At 43.0% G+C, this 20,347-nt stretch overlaps 1 protein-coding gene across 2 annotated transcripts in view; it reads left to right on the top strand.

Moving 5' to 3' along the window:
* Positions 1–20,347, top strand: part of PHKA1 (phosphorylase kinase regulatory subunit alpha 1) — a 2,290,600-nt gene that overhangs the window by 792,674 nt on the left and 1,477,579 nt on the right. For both annotated transcript variants that reach the window (XM_069648650.1, XM_069648649.1), the window contains exon 11: positions 6,676–6,771. In XM_069648650.1, coding sequence (XP_069504751.1) covers positions 6,676–6,771 — 96 coding nt within the window. The remainder of the gene's footprint in view (positions 1–6,675; positions 6,772–20,347) is intronic.

The following is a 20,347-nucleotide window of genomic DNA, read 5'->3' as shown; positions in this document are numbered from 1 at the left end:
CGTGGTGGAGTGGTCATTCCCACTGCTGTACTCGTTTCCTCCAGTCCCCTTCATCCCACAAGGGCTGCAGAAGTTACGAAGGTTCAGTTCCCGGATGATCCTCATTGCTCCGGCATGGGCCCGGAGGACGTGGTACCCGGGCCTTCTCGACTTGTCCATCTGCCCTCCACGTCGTCTTCCCTACCGAGACGATCTGCTCTCACGGGAGGGGGGTCGGGTTCTCCATCCAGAGGTCAGATCTCTCAACCTTCACGCTTGGTTTCTGAAAGAACGAGGTATAAGGATTGGGACCTCCCTGAAGACGTGATGGAGGTGTTGCTTTCGGCCAGAAGGCCTGCAACTAAGTCCCTGTACCGTTGCCGTTGGAGAAAGTTCTGCGACTGGTGCAGGGTTAAGAATGTGGATCCGTTTTCATGTGACATTCCTGTGGTTGTCTTTTTTGCTTTCATTAGCCCACAGGGTCTTGCAAGTGGGTATGGTTAAAGGTTACCTGGGGGCGCTGTCCACATTTAAGCGCTTGTCTGAAGTGTTCTTATTTTAAAATCCCTTTAATTTCTCAGTTTCTAAAAGGGCTCACTAATGTGTTACCTCCGTCACCTTTCCAGGTGCCCGGTTGGGATTTGAACCTTGTCATCGAGTTTCTGATGGGTGCTCCGTTTGAGCCTTTGCATTCGTGCCCTTTGAGACAGTTAACTCTTAAAACTGTATTTTTGGTTGCGGTCACTTCCGCTCGCAGAGTGAGTGAGTTACAGGCACTTTCAGTTAAAGGGATAGTCCAGTAAAAAATTGTATTTAAAAAATAGATAGGCAACATTAAAAAAAAATACTAGCACTTTTTTTTAACAACTTCCTATGTAACATTTTGAGCTATTCAAGCTCAAAATTCGCAAAAGCAAGCACATGGGCGCATCCATTTTGTGTAATGGATGCCCGCCTGTGCTGGATTTTGCTTTTGCGGCACTAATGAAGGAAAAGCCAGCCAGCTGTAGTAAACAAAAGCTACCGCTGGGTGGCTTTTCCTTCATTGGTGCTGTACGCGGAGGACGGGGACCAGAGACCAGAGCAGGAAAGCTGCAGCTGAATCTCGGTAAGTGCTATTTATTTTTTTTTTTAAAATAAGCACTAGCTGCATTTTTTTTTCTAAGTTTTCCGGGCTGGAGGAGCCCGGAAAACTTAGAAATAAAACCGCAGCTTTAAAAACGTATTTATGTTTGAGGTCGCTTTTGAAGCGACCGCAAACATAAATACAACGTTGTGTTTGAAAACGCTGCAGTTTTTCTTTCCAAGTTTCTCAGGCTCCTCCGGCTCGGAGGAGCCTGAGAAACTCAGAAAGAAAACCGCAGCGTTTTCAAACACAACCGCGTTGTGTTTCTGCCTGCTGTGGCTATCACTTTGCTCGGTTTTGACCAAAGTACTGTTGATGCTAAAGTGCTGCCTTGCTGAACTTGTTCACAATCCAATTGGGAAGTGTTGCTGATGCGTTTTAGGAGTCTAATCCTGTATAACTTGTTCTTTCCCTCGCTCTGAAGAAATTGTTAGAGTGCCATTTCTGCTTAGTTTACACTGTGCCGTTTTGCTCAGTTTTCACTCTTGCTCAAACTTGTCTACAATTTAAATAGGGAGTTGTGTATACTTTGTTTTAACTTACTTTAAGAATAGTGATTCACGTGTGAACATCAGAGTGTGTAAAATAAATATATATATTCTTTGTGATACAAAGCTTTGGTCAGTGTTTCCTTGTTCCATAGTATTGTAGTCCTAGTATGTAAACCCTGAATGCTGCTCATCTCCCTCTTGAGATAAGTCTGACTGCTTAGCCACAGCTACCAACAAAATCTTTGTGGTACAGACTGATACCAAAGGGGATTTATTGCATATGCCTGTAGTCTTAATCTTCTGTAGTGCTCCCCAAGGGAACTGCACAGGATTCTGCCCAACAATCACTAAACGAAATACCACTTTATGTGAAAAGATTTCCGGATCCTAAATATGCACAAGCAATATTGAGGATGAGATTCAATCCCTGTCCTACTAAAATGCAGGCCGGTAGGTATAATAAAGCTGCAAACTTGAACCTTACTTTTAGATATTGCACTCTGACTCAACATAAAGAGACACGTGAACATTTATTTACTGAATGTATAGCGCTCTTGGAGCTAAGACTCCAATTTTTTTCTGAACATCTGAAAGAGTTTAGAATGATGACAAAACAAGCAATGTGGTTGTACATATTTAACTCCCCAAAAGTATCACTGAATATTGCACTTGAACTGGAGACTTCCAGCCCTTTAAGATGAGTAGCAAAACCCTTGAGATGAATAGAGATGCAGGTTTTAATCAAACATCAATAATTTAGATGACACAAATAGCTTGGCAAAGGGTTAGTCTGTTTTAATGTAAGTGAGTACAACGAACATCAGCAAGCGGTCAATACTCAACTCTCAAATCATTTAAGAAAAAACAATATTTTTATAGGCCAAATGTGTCACTACTGACGTGTAGACCTGCATCATTACCAACGTCATCCTACGTGGCAAACTTCTAAAACCTATCGGGAAGCGTGATTGGCTCTAAGTAAACTACTAAGTATAGGCGTAATATCTGTATAGACTAACAGAGAGAAATAATTGCATAGTCAACAGTTGGGGCAACTAAACCCTCTCTTTAAAATGGCCACTATGAACGTCACTAAATGTACAACGTCCCATTGGCTACACAAACTGTAGGACCCCAACTACGTGGTCCTCTACAATTGGTTGGCTTCTAGCCCCGTCAATACCTTTCCACCTATGTGAGCAGCATGCAGACTGAACAACTAGGTGCGGGTGAGCTTGACTTGATACCAGCTTCCCACCAATTAAAAAGGACACTCCATCATCACCTCAACGGTTCAGTGTCAATTAGTGTCTGAAGTTGGCCTTGAGTTTTTACTGTTCTCTGGGATTTTTTAAGGAGTATGGGTACTGTCTGGCTTTCGTGCGTAGTTGCGATTTCCTCATGCATCCAACTTTCTTCCATCACGTGACTGGACACCATGAATTGAGCCTTTTCTTGCATTTGATTTTATTCCCTAACAGTCCTCTGACGTCTGTTGTTTTCACTTGACCTTCTTGAACAGGAGCTTCTGTTCTTTCACATTAATTGTATCTAACTTCAGCCAATTTTAGTTCTGATAAGACCTTGGCTCTTTGGCTCATCCAACGCCTTAGCTGAAATAAATTCTGTTTAATTCAATTGCTTTTGTGACTGAGACACTGAATTTGAGGCCTTTCTTGTTGTTCAAGACTGCTATATACATAGTGGAACCTGCATTCTTTATTCAATCCATATGTATCTATGATGTATATATGTTAATGTTGGTGCTTGCTGCGATCTAGTCACTATAAGTATTTGACTAGCTTCATGATTGCTTTGTTTGCGTTTAATTGCATCTGTACACGTTTAAACTAAGTATCTTCACCATGCTTGTGGCATAAATCTCTTTCTCTTGAAGTCAAAATGTCACTCATTCTTAGTACTTCATAAATTGTCTGCCTCTCTGGCCTTGTTATCTTCTATAAATTAAATTGATTCAGTTTCGTATGACATCACCATCCATCCTGGTCATTTAGTTTCTTTATTTCATCAGGAATCACATTCAAATGGCCATCATATTGTCTTGGATGTAGGTATGGTTTCCTTAATGGATACTTTACTCCCCATATTCTCCTAGATATAGGTATTCTTATGGGTACTGCACAGAGTTGTTGCTCTTCTTCTTGCCTTCTGATTGGTGTAGTATGTCATATATTTTGGTTCATACTTCTCAGGTAATGTAGGCGGGATAGGTGGAGTAGGTGTGTTTGACTCCTCCTCTACACACTGATTGGTTTTTTATTAGCCCTTAATCTAAGTGATGACCCTAGCACTTAACCTCAGAGGATTTATCTATCTAGCACTGCTATTCAAACTCTATGGTCTGTTACTGACACGTGAATCATGATCATTATTCCTTCTAGACGCATTTAGGATGCCCTTACGAGGATAGTTAATACATGGTACTGTTTTAACAAGGGATACTGTCTTAACATATGATACTGTTTTAATATATGATGCTGTTTTTTAATGTGTCAGATTTTTTTAATATTTATCAATTAACCGTATCTTAACCTACTCGTATTAGCAATTACGGTTTAATATATGATGCTGTTTAAATGAGAAATTGTTTTAATAATTACACACCGATTGTATTTTAACTGTATCTTAACTTATTCGTATTGGCAGCTCTGGACGTTAGCACATCATTATCCTACCTAGTTGGCAGCATTATGAAACTCCTTCATGATGTCTGGATTACAATGTAGTCTGATGTAGTGTGATGAAATATTTCTGTAAATTATAAGTTTCATTAAAGTTGTTTTACAACTAAAACACTAATAAATATTAATAATAAAAATGCTCTAAGGCGGTTTCCCATAGACGTTGGCTTTATGTCTCCCTCAGGGACTTCCTATCTATTTCTACACTACCACATATGTTAGTTCTAGAGGGTGGTGTACACCCTGTCCCCTATACAAGAAACTCTGCCCTTCACAAATCCCACGATCACTATCTTAGCCCCTCTCCACTTCCCTAATACATCTTACTCCTTGCACTCCACTTCTACACCCTCCCTCTCTGATAATACTCACTCCCGTTCACACTATCTACCACACTCTGTTCAGTCTTTCTCTCTCACGCACACCTTCTAAACTCCCCCTGCCCACTTCCTACACTGCAATACACTACACACCAATGATACCACTCGCTCTCAAATGCCTTCCCTGCTCAAAATCTGCCTCTCCAACACACTGCTCCATCGTCCTTCCTCCACCAGGTCTCTTGGTCTTCTCCAACTTCACCTCCAACTTCACCTGCAACCTCACTAGTACAACCCACACTCTGTCTCTGCTGCTGTCTGCTTTTATAGTGCAGGACTCTGTATGCAGTGACTGTCTCATCCCCTCCCCATTGGTTGCAGTGCTCAGCCCAATTCCTGCACCAATCGATGCCTGCCTTTTTCCCAGGAGGAGGGCTACTCGGTTGGTGGGCTTTAAACACCCATTTGAGCGCCTCCTCCTCCTTTTCCAGCACGGTTTTGCAAGCAGTCTGGTGTTTCTCTGTCAGGCTGGTGGCTAAAAGTAAATGTTTCTGTCTGGAGGGTAAGTAGTCAGCTCCTCTCATTATTGGATGCGGTTTGGTGGTGAAAATGCTGAATTTCGTGCCTTTAGGATGTATGCCCCCCAAATCCTGGTTTTGCTTGCTGTTGCATTATGGGTGATGTAGTTCTGAAAAGACAGAACTGTGGTGAGCAACTGTATTGTGAGGCACTGAGAGCAAATGAGTGGCATCAATCAATGTTGTCATTATTGGCACAAGGGGGGGGTTTTCGGGATCTACTGATCCTACAACTCCCAAATGTGCATACCTGCGGCAGGGCTTGTATTGAGTTTAATTTTAGAAAGCCTCCTGCTTCAGGCTGAGATGGGCCCCTCCCCACACACCCATTTGACAGGGGCAAGACTGTGAACCTGTCACACTGCCCATCTCTATACTTTGTCATGTAAGCCAAACTCCAAAATGTTAATTATGTGACTTTCAGTCCTGAGCCAAGAGTGGCCTAGTCAAGGATCGACTGTGTATAAAGCTGAATGTTGTTGGTAATGGAAAGTAAGGGAATACATTGGTCAAATTTAAAATACCAAAGCCATTGATTTCAAGAGGTTATTTATTAAACCTTTGTTCCATGTAATATCATGGTAGACTTGTGTTCATGGTGAGACAGGGTGGTGCCTTACTTGGAAGTAGGACTTCAAAGTTGAGTAATACTTAGTCTTCTGTGGTGAGAAAATATTGTCCTATTCGCCATATGGTCATTAAACTATGTGAAATACAAAGGTGAAATTGCGACCAAACATGGTAGGTAGGGAATGGAGGGCCGGCAGGTGGCTTTCCTTCTGGTTCCAGCAACAGAGTGGCACCCTTATCTCATGGTATTGAATAGAAATAAGCAGACCTATCTGTTGGGGTCATTGGATTTGGAGTGTTCAGCACAAGCGTTCATTTACATAATGAATTACTGACTCTAGTAACAGTTCCTTGTGCTATATGGCACTTCTTAGTTTTGATGGTCAAGCTAGCCTTCCCGAAAGGCTTGAAGCACTTGCTTTAGGTGGACCAGATGATCATCTCAAGTATGGCTGAACACAGCAACATCTTCTGCTCTGACCTTCCAGCTCAATCAGGTCTTCCTTTACCATCCTATGAAAAGTGTCACGTGCATGTCTTAACCCAAAGGGTATTACGGTAAACAGGAAGTGGCCTTCTGGTGTCAAAAACGCACGTTTTCTTGGTACCATCGTTTAGGCCCACCTGTCAATAGCAAGCTCAGCGGCTAATATACCATACAAGATAAACATTATTTATTTGATTCGTTGAGTTTTTTTTTTAAAGCTTTATTGCTATATTGACAGAAATCGTTAAGATGCAAATAGGCTTCAAAAGTCAGGCAGTTCTGTAAAGAAATGTTTCTCTGCATGTGTAATACCTGGCGCTCGCCATACATTTGTTAATGTCATTTGAAGTCTGGAATGTGAATAAATGATGCACTCGCTATTTATTGCCAGTTGAATCCCTGTTTTGCCTCTTAATTTGCAGGTGCAGGAATACCGAGAGGCTTTGGAGAGTGTCCTCATCAAAGGGAAGCACGGCTTGTGTCTACTGCCTGAGCTTTACAGCGTCCCAGCGGAGAGAGTAATTTTTTCTAATAAAAATGATACACTATTTCTTTTAGGGAGATTGTCGTTTCATGAGCAATGTTAACCTCTAAATACAGGATAGTCGTTTTATCATCGTAAGATGCTTTAACTCATTACTGGCACCCGCTGCAGCCACCATATTCCGTGGTGATGGATCATGGCAGTTGCAGGTCCAAACATGCGGTCATTGATATTAGCTACCCTTGCACTAAATCATCAGGAGAGGAACAGGATTGTAATAGTTGATATATATTATGCAATTTCAATTATGTAGTAACATATGACATGTATAAACCACAAAGAAAGAAAAATATGAGGTGAAAACAGAGGAAGAAGACGGAGCAAAATGGGAGGAGATACATGTTGTAGCTAGAGGGTGGGCTAGAGTTGTTAACCCATACAATGGGTGTAACCAAGAAGGTCGTCTCAGGTGTAAATGGTGATGTCGAGGATTAAGCAGGCAGTACACATGTCCACGAGGACAAGTACATGAAAGAATCTGATACGTCTTGATGCACCAAGGAATTACTGCAAATCAAGGCATTAATGCAACATCGTATTCAACAAGGAGGTGGTAATGGTGTGCCAGATGGACTGTCCCACCTAGTAAGGGCCTGAGCAAAGCGAAGACCTTACTCGGGGTGGTGGGTCATTACCAGGCGGGGCGACTCACCTGGCCCATTATTGCCGTCTATGTCCTGGAGCAAATAGTTATTTTAAAAGAAATGGCCATTGCGCAATACCTTAAAAAAAAATCGGGTGAAATAGAAGCAGAAAAAGTACTATATCTATTGTAAGGGAACATGGTTGGGAAGTGCAGAATGACTGTGGATGTGCGGGGAGGGTGGGTAATGGGCAGGTGGGGTGGGAATTGGGTACAGGGAAATGTGTGGCCCAGTGCAACAGATGAGGAAAGATGGTGGTTTAGGAGCGTACCAGTGGAGGAAGGGATGGAAATGGGCTTGTCCCAAAACATATAGCCTGCATTCAGAGCATACGGCCTTGCTGGTGACGCCAATCTTCCTCCTCACTGGGTGCTAATTACTTGTCACGTGAAGTTGATTTAGTTTCCCATCTCACATAGGATGATGCCAAATCCAAACTGGGCCCTTGTTATTATGCATTCATCCTCGATTTCCTGAGACGAACCTATGTTAAATAATCATGTAAGTATATTTTTAATCACTGCCGTAATCTTGTCTATGGCCAGTACATTCCAGACACTAGCTCATCAACCATCAGTAGAAGTGCATTAAGGTATGACTTGCAAAAAAGCTCTAATATGTGCAAAATATCGGCAATCAATCAACTGTCACAAGTGGGAAGTGATGGGATGTGCCTTATCTTCTACGAATGCACCTTTTAGATTCACAAGGAGATCAAATGGTAGGGCTAGGCTTGCCATGGCCTAAAAGTTTTACGCTTCCGTCTAAAAGACCTTTTGTCTTTGGCAGTACCCACCAGATAAGACGTTAAGGTGCATGACAGCCCTCAAACTTTCCTGCGTCTGTAATGGGTCCTTTAAATATGCAGCGTAATCTCTGTGCCAGCAATGGTATGGTATGGTAATGTGTAGTTATAATGCACCTATACACAAGGCAATAGTTTCAAAGCGCTCAAGGAGGGAGGGAACACGGGGAGAACAGTAGATCAGAGCCCTTTAAATTCTGAAACGATAATAGTCTGCACAGGCAAAGTAAGTGCATATCGTACAGTTAACAGTGTGGGAAATAGCAAATGGGTTTGACGATTGTGCAGTTTTTCCAAGTCAAATTAAGGCGTAACCATGCAGGGGGTGAAGACTGGGAACAGACGGACGATCTTCAGGCAGGGTGCAGTTGGAACGCAAAGACGGTTAAAGGGTGTGCGGGGAGGGGGTGGACTGGAGGGTGTCCTAGCGCACCCGGTCAGTGGAGACTAGGGTTAGTGCAGAGAGATGCCACTCTCATGGGTCATAATGAGGTGAGTGCAAGGCTCTGAGGCAAGTGCGAGAGGATTGGCGGGGGGCCTGGGACCTGTGAGACTCGGAGGTACACCAGGCGGCCAGTGAACAAGCTGTAAGGAAAAAAAGGAGCGAGGGAAAGAGCAGAGCGATAGGTTAGCAGGGTAGGGGGAGAGAGAAGTAAGAGGAGGAAAGTCCTGATAAGTTTCCAGAACTTAAGGACATCAGGCTCAATACGGAGGGGGGCAGGGAGGTTGTTCCAGAGTGAGGCCCCTGCAGAGGATAACAATCTTGCTCCAAATCTCTTGGAGAACTGGCTCGCTCGCAGTAGGTTGGAGGTAGATGAGCGGAGGGCTCGGGAGGGACAGTATTTAGGTAAGCATTGTCGCAGATAGGTAGGTCCCAGGCCCCAGAAAGCCTTGTGGACAATGCAGAGGGTTTTGAACTTGATCCTTGCAGCCACGGTGAGCCAGTGGAGGCATTTCAGCACCGGAGAGATGCCGTCCCTGGGCTTGAGGCCAAGGATAAGTCTTGCGGTTCTGTCTGCATGAGTTGCAGAGGATACAGAACGGAAGCAGGGAGGTTGAGAAAGAGGCTGTTGCAATAGTCCAGCCTAGAGAGAATCAGGGCTCTGGAGACAGTGAGACGCTGGGGGAAGGTGACAGAAGGTAGAGTACCTCTGAGGACGTGTAGCTGATGATTGGACTTTTTAGAGATGTCCGAAATGTGGGAGGAGAAGGAGTGGAGTCGAAGATGACCCCAAGGTTTTTGGCCATTCCAGTGGGTGCGGGCGCAGGGCCAAGGGAGGCTGGCCATGGTGAAAGTGGGAAAGCGGGGCAGGGGTCCCAATGAAAAAGATCTCAGTCTTACTGGCGTTGAGGTAGAGGTCGTTTGCAGCACACCTTGACCGAATAGCAGACAGTCAGATATGAGCGAGGAGGAGGAGGAGGAGGCGGCGGCTGAGGGTAGCCTGAAAGATAGTTGCGTGTCATCCGCATAACACTGGAAGTTAGAGGTGAAAGTGGAAATCGCCCATGCCAAGGCAGTCATATAGACGTTTAAGAACCAGGGGGCTAGGTTAGATCACTGGGGAACGACACATGTTGATAGAGCGATAGTAGATAGAAAGGCTCCAAGTTCCACCTGGGATGAGCAGTCGGAGAGAAAGGCGGTGAACCACGACAGATCCTGACCTGTTTCCCAGGGTGTCTCGGAGGCGTGCGATCAGGATGTTGTGGTTAATCGTGTCAAAGGCCGAGGACAGGTCAAGTAGAATGAGGGCCGAGGGAGTGTTGGTGTCAAGATTTGAGAGCAGGCCTTCACAGGTGTTCAGAAGAACAGTTTCCCGTGCCTATGGATGCTCTAAAGCCAGATTGATAGTTTTTGAAGCAACCAATAGATTCAGCTGAAAGATAGCCAACTTCACCAGGAGTTTGCCCAGGAAAGGAGTGATGGAGATAGGGCGGCAGGTTGTCGGAATGATGGTGTCAGCCAGGGTTGGAGCGAGTGAGTCAGTGTTGTCCTTAATGGTTTTTGAGGGGCAGCGGTCCACCTGTTTGGATGAAGCCTTCATAGACTGGACTTGCCTAGCGACTTCATCAGGAGTAACGGGTGAGAGAGAAGAGAGGGGAAGAGGAGGGGGGGGGCAAGGGACGCTGAGGTGTTTGTGTATGCTGTGGAGTGGAAGAGAGGGAGGAAAGGATGTCTTGGGTTTTTGTGATGAAGTGTGCAGCCTGAGTGTGCAGCCTGAGCCGAGCAAAGGTCTTGGGTGGGCTTGACAGAAGAGGCTGTTGCAGGGTTTGCCAGTTCCTTGCAGACTTGTGTTTGATGCTGAAGAGATGCAGGCTTGAATAACGACACTTTTCTTGGTATGGATGCAGAGTCGATATTGCCTTTGAAGCAGGAGGCAGGTCAGTTTGTCAGAGGGTGCGCCCGACGAATTCCATTTCCGCTCAGCTGATCGGAGTCGGTACAAGAGTTGCACTTTTTGGGAGGCTTCAGACGGACCCTCATGACAGGGGCACGAGTGTCAAGAGTGTTGGAGATGGAGAGAATGTTATATTGAGCAATGGCGAATTTTATATTGATTCTCCATAATATTTACAGAACTAGATGATTAAGCATCCCTCTTCCATGTCTTGTACTTCCCAAGACTTATTCTGATCACTATGGGTGCCTTTGGTTTTTACTATGTGGCAGAAATTCATCTGTCCTAATATGTGCACGGAACCAAACTAATCAAGCGAGCCTGACCCCCTACCCAAATCGAAACATCGCATTTTATTGTACATTTTGTGGGAGTCATTGTGATGAAAGCCCAGTATCTACAGGCAACAATGAACATATAATATCTCGGCAACAGTTTCTCAAGCTGCTGCACTACCTTTGCAGCTTTCTACTTTGCACATGCCAATTAACATTCAAAGAACTCGGGTAGTAGATCCCCGATACTGCTCAAAATCGCTGCATTACACGCAGTTCATGGATAATACTTTAAAGCTAATAGTATTTTTATATCTATAAAAATGGACACTGCACACTGATCACTTAGAATGTACAGCCAGAAACGGGGTCGGACTGGGTCATACAATTGTCTTGGCGCAACCAATGAGAAATTGGCCTGCAGTTGCAAATGGCAATTTATTCCTTTGGTGATACTGTTCGGATAGTACCCAATGGGGAGTTTTTTGATAAAATGTGATGTGCAATTTAAAGAATATTTATTCAGCACAATGGTCAAAGCTACTAACTGCATAGTTAAGTAACTCATCAAACTGGCACACATTGGCCAAAAAACTGGGCCACTTTCACCCAGAAAACTGGCCCATACAAGCATTTTGCGTTTTTGGTTCAGGAATTGCCCTATACGCCAGTCTGAGTCTGGCCAGAAACCAAAAATTGTTCAACATCTCTACGGGGAAAAGTGAAGTTCCTTTTCTCTTTGCTAAAGCTATACGGGAGCTGTGCCCCATTTGCCCCCATGTAGATGCCTATGCACTTTTGATATTCTTAACATAGTATGGAATGTTTTTCTTCAGATAAAGATGAGGAGACAATCAATTGTCAGTAACATAGCAACACTTCTTTTTTTAGTTGATGTTTGTGAACTCCAGTGTCTGATTTGAAAGTATGTCAATCTGTTTTTCTGATTTGTAAGGTTTGAAAGACTAAATGGACTTCCTTATCATAGAGATTTTCCAAGCAAAGGTTAGGTTTGTGAAAGCGAATGTTAGTAGGCAGGATAAAAAGATGTTCACCTATACTTACCCACCTACACTTAAATCATGTCCATGTGAACTTCAGCGAGATCAAATTCAATTGCTTCTATGCTTTCTTCACTACCAGTGAATGCTATTTGTTTTTTATAAACTATTTGCAATCTTGGCAATGGAAAACAGGTAGTTCTGGTACGGGGCCCATATATCCAAAGGTCGTGCATTTAGTGGCATGGAGCGTATATCGGCAACATCCATGTCATGGCAATATGCTATATTGAATAGCCATTCATCAAAACCTGGAGCAGGGCCATACAATTTTTCTCTGGACCCAGACTAGCTGGAGTCCAATCACTTTTTGTGCAAAGCTAAGAATCGGTTGAGTGTATCCCAGCAGGGCCATCATCGGCTTGAACACGTTTTTTTTTAACAATCTGAGTGATCACACTAAACGCCTTCCCCCAGAACTCCAAGACCCCTGGGTAAAGCCACGCTAAATGCATAAAATTTGCATCCGATTATGTACATTACTGACATTCAAGTTTGCAGCAGGCTAGTATCTGGGGAGCTTGATTAGTGTATGGTATGTTTGATGCATACATTTAAAATCAACAGTTTGGTTCAGTGACACCCCCTCTTAGTGCTCCAGAATACATGACCATTTCTCATCCTGTTACTCCACATCACTTTCCCACCTGTACGTTGAAGATACATCTATATCGGGTTTCTCTTGATTGAGTTTCTCATATATTTTAGAAACCAATCGACCCTCACTCTGTACAGCAATGACATTATGGAGTAGTATAAACGTAGGGGGCGATGTAGGGAATGACCAAAACCATGCTCTGAATTCATTCCTGATTCTAAAATACATGAAAATGTCTAGATTCTTGTCCTTCTAGTGCGACAGTTGCCCTTCTGAAAATAATCTCTGAACGTACTCCGATTCAGTCAGGGAAATCAATTCTGTGTATTTTTTCAATGCGTTATTTCATTTTAAATAATTTTTGTTTAATTTTTATTCAGTTTATTACAAACTTTTCTTTTTTTTAAAAAGGAAGCATTTAAGATTTATATTCCACACCATCACATAATTCTTTCTCTTAAATCAATCACAGAGGGGACAGTTAGCACTGAAATGGATGGGGCTTTAACGAGTGTCATTCTTGCGCCTTCAGTCCATGTCCACGTTCAGTAGGGAGTTCAGTTCTTCCAAAAAGAATGTTAAAGCAAGGGTCAACTTCTTCTCTTCACCTTCCAACATCTTTTTCCATCACTTGTCCACACTCATCGCTCCATACTTTTTGAGTTCTTCTCCCATTACTTTTGTTCTTAGGTCTCTTAACCTAGGGCAGAAAATCACTAAGTGCTTTAACGTCTCCTCTTCTTTATGTCAGAACCGCCATCTAGTATTTATCACTTCGCCTTTCCTCTTTCTCCTGTTTTCTAGTTCCCGTGTATGAAACAGGTTCAGTCTGAACTTTAGGAAGATTTTTCTTCTGATTTTACATGAGAATGTCATTAAGTACTTTAGCAATTCGTTAAGTGCTTTACTCTCCATAACCTATTCGCTCATGCATGCGTGTTGTGCTCTATGTTCTGTTGTTTCTATCCAGTCGATTTCCCAGAGTTTTTTCTTCACAGCATTTGGATTTTTTTCTAATGTGACTTTGTCAGTCCTTGACTGAGTGAGGAATCTTTCACAATATTTTTTCCATTCCTCAAGGACCTCGTTAGGGTTGTTCGAGGCACCTGAATTTAGGATTTTGAATTGCGGTGAGTTGTCCACACCTTAGACTTCTCTGTACAAAGCTAACGTGTTCCATGTCACTTGCACATTAATTGCGATTAGCCCTAGTTCGTACCGTATTCATGCAGTAGGAACGCCTTGCGGGAGCGTATTCGCTTCCAGAATAATGATATGATATGATATGATATGATAGGTTATTTATAACGCGCTTAATACCCAGAGGTTTCTAAGCGCGGACCCAGGGATCGAACCTGTGTTGCTCCGTGTCGTCTTGTTTCCAAGTCGAGCACGCTGCCGCTGAGCTATCCTCCTGGGACGATATTTTCACATTGGGATCAAAGCGTGTATGAGCATCCGAACATGGCTTCCGCACCGTGGATTACTGCTGGAATTACTTTTACTTTATAGAAGTCCACCACTGGCTTTAGAGAAAATTTCCCAAATGTTTTTGTGCAGAACCGCTCCCTGCACTGCCAAGGCTCTGCACTTTGTCTTTATTTTTTGGGCCATTGGTTCGTCCATGATGTTAGCACTAATTACCACTCCAAAATACCGTACTTGGTTTACACAATTTAGTGTTTCTGTCCCCAATTTCCATTTGAATTTCTGATTCATTTTACCCCTGCCTTTCTGATTTTTTAGCTCTAGTCTGTTTTTTTGCGTTTATTTCTAGCCCTTTTTTGTCTAGGTATTTTTTTAATGCTGTTAGTTTTCGCTGGAGACCTATTGGGGTCCTATCTAAGAGGACAATATCGTCATCATAGATCATCCTGTTGATGATCTTGCCATTTACTTTTGGTGGGAACGAAAGAACTTCCTCCATTTCCTCACCTACATCTGAGATGAGCAGGTTGAAGAGGGTTGAGCCTAAGGGACAGCCTTGCTTTACCCCTCTCAACGTTTTTATGGGGCCTGTTGGGGTTCCTTTTTGGTCCAAACGAATCTTGACACTTGTATTTGAATGCAGATCTTTGATTGCCATTAACAAACGGAGGGGACAGTTCATTCTTGCCATCTTCGAAGCTCCCTATCGACTCCATCAAATGCGTGGGCTAGATCTACAAATGCTAGGTAAACTGTTGTTCCTTTCCTTATAGTCTCCATTTTTATTGAATTTAGCATTCATAAATTTAGTCCACAGCCAACTCCCCTTACAAAACCTGTCTGTCTGCAATCAAATACCCCAGAGAGGTTAATCCATAGAGGTTAGATGGTACAAGATTTGCGTGGCGTATACTTTCCCTACCACATCGAACAGGGCTACGGGCCTATAGTTTTTAGGGTCACTTCTTTTGCTTCTTTCCTTATTTTTTCAAAAAGAATCTCACAAAAGTCTGCCCATTCGTTCGGGTTTTCTGTTAGCATTTTATTTGTTATCCTATCAGGACCGGCGGCCCGGGATACACTGTTCTTCTTGATGGTTTGCAGTCCTTTGAGATTTTGATATTCCAACTTTTTAGCGATGGAAGTATTGGATCTTCGTTCAAACCCTGTTTTTTAAATAGGGTTGAGTAATGGTCAACCCACTGCTCTTCTGTTACCATATTTGTCAGCAGTGATCCTTGGGGTGCTACCAAGTAGTTTATGATGGCCCAAAAATCTGTTACGTTTTAATTTTCACCATTTCATCATTTTTTCTGCATCCTGCTATTCTAATATGGGTCTATGACTGCATATCCAGTTGTTATACCGTTTCTTTAACTGCTTCTTCTCAATTCTATTTTCTAGCAACTTCACTTTTCTTATTGCCCTTATAGTCTGGTGTAGTTTATTTTTTTTGTTCCTACAATGGTTGGATCATATTCATGCCTTTTAAAACTTGGCTTCCCACCTCCATTTTTCATTTGTTTGTATTTTCGCAATAAGTGGTCATAATTGAGCCAGTCCTCTTCGAGGTGTTTGTCTTTTAGGTCCTTTATGTTCTTTATTTCCCCCATTTTCAGTCGTAGTCTGTTTCGACTCGGCTCTAGTTCCACTGGATGATTCCAAGTTGTTGCCAATGCTGGCATTTCTATCTCCAGGATCATAATTACCAAATTATGATCACTTTCTTTCGTTTTTTCTACCTTTAAAGATGTTATATGTTGAACTAGGGCTTCTAAAACAAAAGTAGTCCAAGATCGAACTTTGGGCCCCTCTTTCCCACGTTATGTTTGGTGGGATGTCTCCTATGATGTTTTCATTTAATAGGCTCATGTTTCTTACATCCATCTCTTCCATCCAAACGGTATTACTTCATTTATTGGTCTTCTTTGCTTTTGTTTGTTCGATAGGTTCCCCACTTTTGTGAGTATTTCGAGATTAAAGTCTCTGCAGATTATAATTTTCGGTTGTGTATTATTCAACCTCAACTCATCTAGGATATCACATAAGTCATTTGCAAAGGATATTCCTCCTGCTGCCTGATGCCAGTATACATTTATTATGTGTATGCATGGAGTTTTTGTGGAACTTATTTCTTGAGGTTTTATGGAAGTGACTTGAATGTAGGCGGTGGGATTATTTGTTTTTATTATTCTAAATGCACTTTTTTGTTTGTCATTAAGCCCGATATCGGGTGGCCCTTTTTGTTTGAGATTGCAGGATTAAAATCTATTTTGTATCCTTCCGCACAAGGTGGCGTTGCCAACCATGTTTCTTGTAGGCACACGAGATCCAGTTCTTTAAGCAGTTTTGAAGATCTCTCAGATAAGTGCGAGTGACCCCTCTTGTTCCAGGATCCACATTTAATGTTGGCTCCCTTTGATACATGGCGTTAATTTGAGCTTGTTGAATTCAGGGCTCTTGTCATCCAAGCCCAACTCTCATCATTCTTTTTGTTTGAGTCCAATTTGGGGGTCACTCTTTTCTTTCTTATTCCATTGATTACATGCAAATGTTATTCTTATTCGCTTTTTTGGGCTCAGCTCTGCATTTTCTAGAGTCTCGCCTAGATCCCCTTCTGCATTTTCATCTTCTATTGACTTTTTTCCTCTTTGTAGTTACTTCTGCAGGTGTCCAATTGGATTGATTTTGTTTTTCATGATGAGGATACTTTTTACTTCTCGTCTCGAGACTGTTCTTTGCTGCTGGATGTGTAGTTGCTCTTAGATCAAATCCACGGGAATTCAGTTCCTCCCCGACTTTCTAGGAGAATTTCTGTTATGATAGGTGATTATAAATGAATTCCCACCCTATCCAGAACATTTTCTTCTATAAATTCCGCAATCTTCAAGTCACTAGACGCAATTGACTTCAGGTGAGGCACATGATTTAATAGTTTCCTCACATTATGTCTGTTTAGTATAAGACCATCGTGTTCTCGGATACATCTTTCAAGTAAGAGGTAATTGCCCTTACTATCATTATTGGATTTTGCCCTTTCAGGTTTCTTTTCTTTCTTCAGCTTTCTTGAATCGGTCCCCCCTCCTTTGATTGACTCCTTCATATTCTCACTCTCCCATCTGTCGTTAGGGGTTTCAGCTTTTTCCTCCCTTTTTTGTATTCAAACCAGAATCATGCTGCTCTGTCTTGGCACCTATTGATTGTGGAATATGGATTGTCTTTCTTAGCTTCTATGTCATATGATTTTTTTTTCTCTTCGTTCCTCAATTGTCATAAGTTTTTCCGGACTACAGCCCCTTCGGGTTTCTCCATTAGTTTCTGGCAAAGATGTCTTTGCCTGAGTTTCAAAGGCACATACTCGGGCAGATGTACCTTGTTGAGGGTTGGGTGGGATTTCTCTTTCCTTATCGTGATTCACCTCTACTCTTGGTTCCGGGCCCTTTAATGTGTGGCCCCACAACGGTCGATCAATTCATGTCCCTCTTTTTCTGTTTCACTAGTGGAGAAGTTTAAGAGATCGTCTTCTGTTATTTCCCCACTCTATAGCTCATCTGTCTGGTAGTTACGTTTTAGAGATTCATGTTCATGCATTTCTGTTCTGTTCATTTTTAAGATGTCTCGTTCCATAATTTCCTTATTTTGAGGAGTTTCCATTTGTATTGTCACATTTAGGAACTTGATGTTCCTTAAAAACGTACAGGACCCTTTTGCCAATTTTCTTTTATTGTGTGGCATGTTTTGTTTTCTTTATGCACTTCCCTTGTTTCTGCCCTCCCCTTTTAGGAGAGAGTCTTTTTTAACTTTTTCGAATATTGCATAGTTTTCTTTAGATTTTATCTGATGGTTTGGATCTTTTCTTGACACGCGATTAGAGTCAGTGCTTTGGCGTTCTTGGAGTTTGAGGGAGTGGCTTCCACTAATCCGTCTTGACGTTCTTCACCATTTATTCTCCTCTCTTGTTACATTCAGTTTTTGTGTGTGTTCTTGTTTTTTGTGCGTTTCAGCCCAATTTATTGCTCTTGACGGCAAATCGATTTTACCGATTGTTTCGCCTAACAAACTCTCATCGATAATCACCTCTCCTCTAAGATCTATTTGAGATCCTATATCTCTTTTTCATGGGGCTATTTTGGCCTTCTGCCTCATCCATTTTTTCTCTCTTGGATATGTGCTGGTGGTTTACAATTGCTAAGGCCTCCCTTGCGACCTCTGCCAGTAATCTCTTGTCTTCACCGTTGTTTTTCAAAAGATCTTTGATCACTTTGCCAGCCATATAGTTTTTTTTGTTTTTCATTTTGGATTTCTTGTTCACGAAGGGCCATGTCCATTTCCATCTTGGTCAATTTTGAGCTCATTACGGCGAGCAAGGTATATAGGTCTCTATGATTTTCATAGAAATGTTCATACATCTTTGTGAGAGGTGCTAATGCAATTACTATTGAAGACATGATATTTGGCTTTAAGTCATTTAGCACCTTCTCCGCCATCTTTTAACTCCTGACCACCTGAAACCACAGGTGCTACTTTTTGTCTATGGACTGACGCTGCTCTTCTCACTTTAGGGAACTCTCTGTGGATGAAGGATGAGTCCGATGAGGATTCATTGGACGAGTCTCGAGATGCAGGTGTATCTGTTCCTCCCTCCCGCCTTCTATCCTGGAAAGGGCTCTCATTATCTACATTTTGTGGCACTTATTTTTCAGGGTGTCTTTTTTTGCGAACAGAGGATGTGCAGCTGGGGGCTGGAATCCATCCTCCTCCTTCAGGGTTCTCTTGAAAGTTTATATTGGATGCCTGACCTCCATTTTGGGCGAATACCTCATCATTTGTACTTTTGCCTTCTGAGCAATTCATGTTTGAGTAGTTGTGACTCTTCACTTTTCTAGCGATCCTGTTTCCTTTGGGCGGGTGCGACTTCCGCCTCTTTTTCATTAGGTCCAGTGACCTGTTTTTCCTCACATGTTACATCAATTATTTCATTTGTTTCAGTAAGACTTTTCAAACTATATTCACCTTCTTTTGTTTGTTTCGTGCATTTTTACTTGCCGTTCAGCCGCTTTCCACAGCCAATACACGTAGTGCAATTGGTACGCCCAATCTCAACCTCTCTTCTCTGTGTGTGTTCTCAAGCAAGTTGCACTCAGCTGCCTCCAGTCCTCCCCGGCAGGAGGGCGGAGCAAAGTGCCTTCCGAGAAGGGATGCAGCTTCGTCGGGAAGACACATTTAAGATGAGCTGTTCAATTGATATACCAGCGCCACAACCGACAAGGTGAGCTCTGGCCTCAGCCGTATGTTATCTGGAATTCCTCTGAAAGTTGGTGGCTTTTCAAGTCGCTTCTCTTTTTCTTTTTTCTTTTTGTCCGACTCACTGTGCTTCGGGTGGGGAGCTTTTTCTCAGCCGACCCCCATCACATGACTTCCAGGCAGTTAACCAGGTGGCTGGGGTGGAGGGAGATAACGCCTGTTGGGCAGACAGTGCCGGTAGACCAGAGCACCCGTCCTCCCTCCACCCTTGGACCACGCCATTAGAAGCCATGGCTCCATTTAGATTAAATTGTGATGTGGCACTGTCCCCAATTAAGCCGAGTTTTGTTCCCGCACTTACTTGGAAGGTGCACAGCGAGTCCATTCCTAGGTCCTCTCTCACTGACTGGGCTGGCTGGGGGGTCGGAACCGAGCTATATCAGTGCAGTTGTGCCCTCGTCATTGTCACAGATGGGGTCGGGATTTTCAATCCGGATGCTTTCACAGCAGCTCTCTCCATGGTGACTGTGGCCCACACGGCCCACCTGGAACACTCCCTGACACTCTGTGATGCTCCGCGTCCGGACAGAGTTTTTATGTTCTTGCTCCGCCTCCAATGCAACAGTGAAAAAACACTGCAGGTCCGCCAGGAATCACCGATAGCCTCACACCAGGAACACTCCCTGACGCGCCGCGTCCGGAGGGGGTTTTTATGTTCTTGCTAAGCCTTCAATGCAAAAACAGTGAAACACACTGCAGGACCGCCAGGAATCACTGATAGCCTCACACCAGGAACACTCCCTGACTCTCCGCCATGCGTTATTTCTATCCAAGCCAAATCGTTTATCTGGGAGCAAGGATGAGTATAAACTAGAGATGCCTAGTTTCAAATGATTTTACTCCATGCTTTGTATGCACAGGCAACATTTATCTCACTTCTCTTATTCTTAATACCAAAAACGATCACTGTATATGACCGGGCCGGGGCCACTAGTGCCCTTTCTATCTGTACATGTGGCCTATCTGGTCTAGCATGATACCATAACAACAGAAACTGAGCCTGTGCAGTGAGATGGTATTGTTAATTTCGGTTGAG

This window comes from Ambystoma mexicanum, chromosome 2q (genome assembly GCF_040938575.1).
Source record: "Ambystoma mexicanum isolate Mex_15411 chromosome 2q, UKY_AmexF1_1, whole genome shotgun sequence".
In the NCBI taxonomy this organism is placed as follows: Eukaryota; Metazoa; Chordata; class Amphibia; order Caudata; family Ambystomatidae; genus Ambystoma; species Ambystoma mexicanum.
The sequence above is the reverse complement of the archived record's forward strand: the minus strand, read 5'-3'. Positions and strand labels throughout refer to the sequence as shown.